Source organism: Lolium perenne, chromosome 1, assembly GCF_019359855.2.
Source record: "Lolium perenne isolate Kyuss_39 chromosome 1, Kyuss_2.0, whole genome shotgun sequence".
Lineage (NCBI taxonomy): Eukaryota > Viridiplantae > Streptophyta > Magnoliopsida > Poales > Poaceae > Lolium > Lolium perenne.
In genome coordinates this window covers 24,122,818-24,131,477 of record NC_067244.2, presented here as the reverse complement: position 1 = coordinate 24,131,477, position 8,660 = coordinate 24,122,818, and the positions used below count along the sequence as shown (strand labels likewise).

At 44.9% G+C, this 8,660-nt stretch overlaps 1 protein-coding gene across 1 annotated transcript; it reads right to left on the bottom strand.

Annotated features, from left to right (window-relative positions):
• Positions 1-4,643: 4,643 nt before the first annotated feature.
• On the bottom strand, positions 4,644-8,459 carry LOC127344480 (tetraspanin-3). Its single transcript, XM_051370777.2, has 2 exons — positions 7,784-8,459; positions 4,644-5,329 (listed from the first exon to the last, which is right to left on the bottom strand). Exons 1-2 carry the CDS (start codon positions 8,315-8,317, stop codon positions 4,985-4,987), a joined length of 879 nt encoding a protein of 292 aa, XP_051226737.1. The 5' UTR covers positions 8,318-8,459; the 3' UTR covers positions 4,644-4,984.
• Between the last annotated feature and the right edge of the window lie 201 nt (positions 8,460-8,660).

The following is an 8,660-nucleotide window of genomic DNA, read 5'->3' as shown; positions in this document are numbered from 1 at the left end:
ACATTTAAATCCTTGACCATGTCAAATACATCAGCACCACTACGGGGGACAGGCTTCGGACGGTGTTCTGCCTCGCCATTGAAATGCTTGCCTTTTTTCCTTAAGGCATGCTTGCGCGGAAGAAAACGGCGATTGTACGGGTACACATTTTTCCTACTTTTTCCCAAATATTTACTTTCAGTCTCATCTAAACAGTGTGTGCATGCATTGTATCCCTTGTTCGTCTGTCCTGAAATGTTACTAAGAGCAGGCCAATCATTGATGGTTACGAATAGCAACGCTCGTAGGTCAAATTCTTGCTCGGTATGCTCATCCCACACACGTACACCTGGTTCGGCCCACAACTCGAAAAGTTCATCAACTAATGGCCTTAGGTACACATCAATGTCGTTGCCGGGCTACTTCGGGCCTTGGATAAACACTGACATCATAATGAACTTCCGCTTCATGCACAACCAAGGAGGAAGGTTGTAGATACATAGAGTCACGGGCCAGGTGTTGTGGCTGCAGCTCTGCTCCCCAAAAGGATTCATGCCATCTGTACTTAGACCAAACCATAAGTTCATTGCCTCACCTGCAAAATCTAGGGACTCTCTCCCGATGTTTCTCCACTGCCGACCATCAGCGGGGTGCCTCAACATCGTGTCTTTCTTACATTCTTCCATGTGCCATCGCAACAACTTGGCATGCTCTTTGTTTCTGAACAAACGTTTCAGCTGTGGTATTATGGGAGCATACCACATCACCTTCGCAGTAACCCTCTTCCTGGGTGGCTCGCCCTCAACATCACCAGGGTCATCTCTTCTGATCTTATACCGCAATGCACCGCATATCGGGCATTTATTCAAATTCTCGTACTTCTCACCGCGGTAGAGGATACAATCATTAATGCATGCATGTATCTTCTGCACATCTAATCCTAGAGGGCAGACAAGCTTCTTTGCTTCATACGTACTGGCGGGTAATTCGTTCTTTCTTGGAAGCAGCTTCTTCAATATTATCAGCAATTTTTCAAATCCCGAGTCAGTCACACCGGCCTCTGCCTTCCATTTCAGCAATTCCAATACGCTACCCAGCTTTCTCTGCCCATTTTCACAACCTGGGTACAACAATTTTTGGTGGTCCTCTAACATCTTGTCGAACTGCAACCTCTCCTTATCTGTGCCACAGTCTCTCCTTGCATCAGAAATGGCCCGACGAAGATCATCATCACCAGGATCATCTGGTGCCCATTTTTCACCTCCTTGTTCTTCATTGTCTTCTATTGCGGTATCATCGTATTCAGAGAACATAGATCGGTACTGATCATCATTATCTTCTTCTTCATCGCCGTCTTCCATCATAACCCCTTCTTCTCCGTGCTTGGTTCAAACATTATAGCCGGACATGAATCCGAACCGAAGCAGGTGGCTCTTAATGTCTCTTGGGCAAGAGTAATCCTTCTCATTCTTACATTTCAGACATGGACAACACATAAAACCTTGCTTCGACTTGTTGGCATCGGCCACAAGCAGGAAAGATTTCACGCCCTCTCTGAAAGCGGGATCACATCGGTTACCGTACATCCATGGATGACTCATCTGCATCATAAGTATAATTATGTATCATCTGCAATCGCCATGCTAAAATTAGTATTGTACGGACTATGTATACGAGAAAATAGTTACTAACCTTTTAGATCAAAAAGAGGAAAAATATTATCAAATAAAATCAAGTGGCATCCTCATAAACATTTCATCAAACACCTCTTGTACACATGAATAAAAAAAAGAGCTAGCATAAACCTCCACCTTTCACCACCAAGAAAAAAAATGTAGGGAGGTGGGGGGGGGGGGGTGGCTGTGTATATATAGGCCTGGACCTTTTATCGTGGGTCGTGGTAGAAAGCCTCAGACGGTACGGCCCGCGACAAAAGGCCGCGACAAAAGGCCCAGAGCCCTCCAAAAGGTTTTGGAGCGACGTGGCCAGGCCATTTATCGCGGCTCCAGACGCGGCCGCAACAAAAGGCTTGGACGAAAGCCATGTTTTCCACTAGTGAACACATCCCGTTTATTTAATAACTAACCACCAAAGTACAACACCTTCTCCATCTCCCCACACCGAATCACAGGAAATGTAGAACAACAGTTTTAGAACACTTCAGCGAGGTCTCGCTCGTGGAGTGTCTTCACAAAGAAGGGGACTTCACTCATCAATACGACAGTAGCCACCATAACAAGAGCAACCCCAGAGTTTAGTATAAGTACATCCAAAGTTCCAACATGTTTCCGAACAGATAACCTTACCAGTTATCATTCCCTCCTCAATCGCCCGAATGAGGGAGACATCTAGTTTAATACCCTTGGGTGGGCGAGCCATGGCCGTCGGAGCTAAAACCAGCTGCAGGAAAAGCATTGCAGCCACCAGCGCACCTATTTTTTTCTTGCCTCCCTTCATACTATATATCCTCCTTGAGCCTGGTGTAGTTGGGTTTGTTTGATTTCTTTCATTCGTGACAATCTCAACCCTTTTATAGGGCATTTTACAATGCTGTTTGTTTGAGATCAGGTACAGATGGAGCCATGGAGGAGAAAGAACCTAGAGTTTTGTGGCTTCAGAGGGAGATTTCGTCATGTATTTTCTTGTTCGGGATTCGGGCTCCACTGCGGTACAGATAGAGAGCTAGTAGCTTCGACTTGATGAGGCGGACGTACCACTTCCACACATTTCATCAGGACCGCACACAAACAATATAAATTTGGCCTACGTACTAGCTTGCGTGATTCTCTGGCAGAGAAAGTTAGCCTACGTGTGTGCTAGCTCGATTTTGTGATGTACGGCGATTTGGTTATACATGGTTGCTTTGTTTGACACATAAATGTTTGTGAAAAATAGAGATATAATCCCCAAAAGTATTGAGTAAAATCCCTACCTTCACCTAGTCCCCATAAAATCACATCCCAATCCAATAGGTAGGGTAGAGCATCTCCACCGGCGGCGCTCAAATAGACGCCGGCAGGTGCACCGACATGAACGTATGGGTAAAAACTCCACAAATCCTCTTTGCCCTAGAGGTAAGCTCAAAACTCCACAAAGGTAAAAACAAAAATATCAACTTCGTCTTTCTTTGTACAATCGATGAACAAAAATAATCATGTGTTTATTCCTTGCATAAGAAAAGATACATGTATATATTACTCATCCTAAAGAAGACAAGATAACATTATTTCACCAAGAGCCCAGTGATGGCTCGCCCCGGGTTTTCTTGCTTCACCGAAGATTCTCCTACCAAAACTTGCAGCCCCAAAGCACGATTATGCCAGACGGTTTAAGGAACAAAATGCTTTAAAATCATGCAGGAAAAGTTTTGATCAATCCACATGCAATGGGATAACTTGCTGCAGCGATACTGAAGTTTAACATGCAAACGATAATTGTGTAGAGTTCAGTGTGTATAGCATAATTTGTTCATGTTTTACTTCCACGGCAAAACTTGCCTTTGAAGTTTATTGGTCAACAGAATGAGAAGTACCGCATTTACAGGCTTTCATGCCATATAAAGTTTTTGGGATAAGTTAACTAAAGTAATTTTTTCGGAAATGGGAGCATAACCCTAGCCTCTGCATCTGTTGATGCACACAACGCTTTTATTGCAAAGTTTTAGGTATTCAAAATATTACAATGAATCACGGATCAGAGAGGGTTGAGACATGTACTATCAACCATCGAGAAAATAGATGCATAAAGTAGCTATCCATGAAGTCTACTAATATGCTGCCAGCCATGTCCTGGACGGTCGCATCCAGTATCCATGGACTCCCGCTGATCCGCCAGGCAAATAACCTGCAAAGAATTTGTGTCCTTTTTGTTGTTAAAGATAAAACCATTTCTAGCATTCCATATAGACCAACATAAACCTGAGACGCCAATACGAATTCAAGCGTTGTAGACCTTATCCAATCCATTTAACCTGTTTTCAAACATATTTGTGATGTTGGTTGGAGATGGTATATTATATGCAAAATTATACAGTATGTACAGAACCATTCAGCTATGCCTTCAAATTAGAGTACAAATGTGCAGTAAATTAAAAGGCCTAGATATAAACTTTTCTTCAGCTAGCTAGTCTACACGATTGGAGAACACGGCAAAGGAGTTTATTTCCCAACATTGGTGGCAGCATAATAGGCGAATTGAGGCAAATGAAGCTTAGCTGGGATCGTCACTTTTTTTTATCTTTCATATAGGAGTCTTTTTTGAACCATTTGGACATGTGAACGGCTGTGTGCATCTTGTTATGCAGAAGCTAGGTGTAATGCTTAAAAACTTTTTGAGTAATAAAACGCCCTTTATCGAAAAACTGCTGCGTACTTAGAGCACTGTTCTGTTAGCAGTTCAGTCACATACACGAATTCAGTCAGAATGTCTACGTACCTTCTTAATTGCACGTTTTACATATCCTACCTCTGAATTAGTTCCCCATCTTTATGTAGGCCCCGAGACTAATGCGCTGCACCAAATGCAGTGATGTAGAGAAGTTTCAGGCAGCGCGGCGTGCCGCAACGATCGGCAAATAGAAGCACCCATATACTCGGTACTATACTATACTAGAAGGTCCATTATTAGCTTCATAACAGCACAAATCCATACCTGCCATATGATAGTTTGACACTGATGGCATGACCTGCCATTCAACCATAATAGCATATAATCTTCTAAGCAAGTTGACAAATCAAAATCTCTAAGTGCAGATCATCTTGTTCTGTGCCACTCCATCTTGTACCCCAATACAGAATAGACCTACCCTAAACACCAAAGCAGTCACAAAACCCGAACACCAGGCTGAACTTCTGATACAAGAACTCTTTCCCTTTCACACCGCCCAACTACAGGTGATCACCCCACAATCCACAATCCAGTAAGAAATATTGTTTAGGCCAAGCCCTAACACCACCCACTCTGGTCTTTTGTACAGGCAAATGCTTCTTTCCAGTTTCGTCGCGACCTAGAACTGGAACCTGCTCGGTCGAGACTTGGTCATCCTCGCCATGCCGTACGACTCGTCGTTGTCCATCCTCTTGGCGTTGCGGAAGGCGGCGCAGCCAGCGACATACACGATGACGAGGATGATCAGCACGACGATGTTGATGATGGCCACCTTGCGCCAGCTCTTCTTGATGCCCGCAAGGACGCCCGCCTTGCACGAGTCGCACCCAAAGCAGAGCGTCTGTTGGTCGTTGCTCCACTTGTAGCAGTCAGGGTCGGCCACAGAGCTACCAGGGATCGGGGTCCAGTATGTCTCGTTATTGTAGTTGAATCCGCACGATGATGGTGGCTTGCAGCATCCAGACTGTGATTGTGAGTCGCAAAATGGTGTTAGTATCCTCAGAAATACCCCATATAATCTAAACAATATACTGAGTAATTCACTAATGCAGATATAGAAATTGTTGTTGTTTGTTGTGTTGTGTGTAGAAAGAACAGTCAAGGATATCACAACAAAATGCATTTTTGTATGGACTATATCAGTTATTAAGTTGTGTATCTGCAATATCACAATTCACTAATCTGGGCTGACGCTTTCAGATCCCAATGGATACAGCAACATGAAACCTAATTATATATTTATTTTTTTGAGCCTGAGGACAGATCATTAAACCTGAAATACTTAATTCTCTGAACAGAAATTCGTTCCTACTATGTGTACATTAACACAGTAGGAGTTCTAAGCATAAAACTGTTAGTTCAATGCCTCAATATACAGCTAAATTATTGAAATGTTACAGACTATAACTTACAAAGAAAATAATATATCGGCAAACATGATTTGTAGTACACCCATCATAAACACAGCAGTAAAGTAAGAAAGAATAGTTCCCCATGAGAGTTGCCAGTTGCCACTGTTAGGTCAGTATGGAGACCATATTTATCCGTTTGTCATCACCTAGACTAGCAGAACCTTAACCACCAATGAAGACAAATATATGACAAGCACAAACACATATTTAGTAGTATTGATCTTAATATCCTATACCGAAAGCGAAATTGTCCACACCAGTTCAATTTAAAACTGAATATATGAGACGATACACAACATGCGTATGTGTGCGTGCACCCGAATAAACAAAGCCATCCGACCTGTTAACAGAAAACCATGAACCGTCCCTGAGATATGCTTTCATGGGCAGGATATCTCCTACAAACTAACTATCCCCATGTGCATTGAACTGCATACAACTTGATTCCACAATTCAATAATTACTTCCCCATAAGATCAGATCTATGCAGACATGGGCAATAGCTAACCCACATTAGAATACAGATGCAAACCCATAATGCACTACCAGTATATAGACCTTAGGAAAGAAAAAAAAATCACAGGGGCAGCTGTGTATTTTTCAGCAAGATTGTAGCCGAAGAAAAGAACAAGCAGCCTGGCAGTTAGAGGAGACAGCACAGAGAACATCAGGACAAGAAGCAAGGCAACTAGGCAAGGCTTCCATGGTCCAATTCCAACGCTGAATTGTGGCACATCGCATCTGGCTTTTGGCTGTCCTGGTCACACTTTGGGCGTCCTGATCCCTCGATCATACAAATATCGTGGTCCTATGTGTCGTTTGGTATCGGAGAAAAGCTAAGAAAATGACCTTGTCCTTAGCATCACCACCACACACACATGGATATTCTAGTAATTACCACTGCAATAGTTTCAACTCCTAGTACTATCTGTTCCTTGCAGCAGCATGGACACTGAAGAGGAAATTGACACAGACCGGGAATCAAATTGACCGATGAGTTAATTCTTATTGCTTAAGGCACTACAAGCTTTGGTCCATACGAAAAACACAATCCTACTTTGAGTTAGTTGTTCACATCAGCAAAAAAAACATCTGTAAAACACTTTTCCCAAAAATAGCCCTGGTGGTAATAACCCTCGTTGTATGAACTCCTGAACTGTGTGTGTCTCACTGGCACCCATCGGGGTGAAATTCTTTTATTTGATGTCAAGCAATTCCATGAACCAACTAAAGCTAGAAAGGATTGCTTTTGGAGAAAGGTGTTTGATGCAAATATGGAATCGGAGGGGCGGCTGCTAAAGCTGGTGGCATGTTCTTGTAGCTGGTTTTGCCCCGAATCAGGGAGAAGCAAGCAAAAGGTTGCAGAATTAACAATTTTCTCAAAGGTCATACTCCTACATGACTTGCTAAGCAAAAGGGGCTGGCTGATGGTAAGCAAAAGGGAGAAGAAGCAAAGTTCCATCTCGAGATCCACATGGTACCAAGCAGCAGTAAAACTGGAATATCCTACGCGGAGGCCTTTAGCACAAGCAATCCGAGGCTAGTGTTGAAAGATATCAACCAATAATTGCTCATGAATGCAGAGCTGAGCTGAGCAGAAAAGATCTTTGCCAACCGGAACACGGAGCCAAATCGCCTCACTAATCCTCTTCGCAGCATGGTACCAAGCGGGCAGTAAACTGGAATATCCTACGCGGAGGCAATCCTAGACTAGTGTTCAAAGATAGCAACCAATTATTGGTAATGAATGCAGAGCAGAAAACATGTGAATGCAAACCGCCTCTTACTAGTAATCCTCTTTTGAATGAAATCCCCAAAAAAAATGTTTTTGGCAGAAAAAATCCCCAAATACCCTACTGGTAAAGGCTTGCTTGGCACTGGGATATTGCTAAGAAGAAGAAAGCAGAGAAACCAAAGATATAATCTTTTCCATCTGGCCTTGACAGAGAAATCATGCACATGGAAAGATTCGGGAGGGGGAGAGAAGGCAAGAAAGGGGGCAGGACCTCAATCGGCGAGAGGTTCCGGTTGGCGAACATGGCGGGCGACTCGGCGACCATCATGCCGGTGTTGGGGTCGCGCACGCCCCTCCTCATCCCCTTGCAGGCGTGCCCGTCGCGGAGGCAGGCGGCGATGGTGGCCCAGTACTGCTGGTCGGCGACGCGGTTCCTGAGCCAGCCGTTGTAGTCAGAGAGCTGGTACTCGAGGAAGCGGCGGTTCATCACCACCTGCCCTTCCCCGCGGTCGGTGACGGCGAAGGCGAAGACGATGAAGAAGAGGAGCGCGACGACGACGAAGAACATGGCGAAGAGGTAGATGCGGAGGAGCCAGGTCTGGCGGTAGCAGGCGCCGGCGAAGCCCATGAGGGAGACGACCATGACGGCGAGGCCGATGACGATGATGGGCCACTGCAGGAAGCGGATGCAGTCGGTGGAGTTGGCCCGGGACGCCAGCCAGATGCCGCCGCCCAGCACCGGGATGGACGCCAGGAAGGTGATGAAGTTCACGATCCCCAGCATGCTCGTGCCCCCGCGCATCATCTTCGCGAGCGAGTGGGTGAGTAACTTCTTCTTCTTCTTCCTCCTCCTCTGGTTCTTGGTTCTGCTTCCTCCTGTCCCCTCTCTCCGGTTCTTGCTTGCTTGGTGTGCGTGGGAGAGAGAAAGAACTCAGAAATGGGAGAGAGGCGATTGGGCTGGCCTTTACCGAGCTCAAGAGCAGCAGCAGCGGAAGCAGGGAGAGTGTGCACGTCACGTGTATACCGTATCCAAAATAATATCCGCGTATTTGCTCGGTTGCTTTCGTTGCTATACGGCCCTGCGACTCTAGTCTACTGTCTACGTCTGTGTGTCTGCCTCCTAATCTAATCTACTAATAATCTAAACG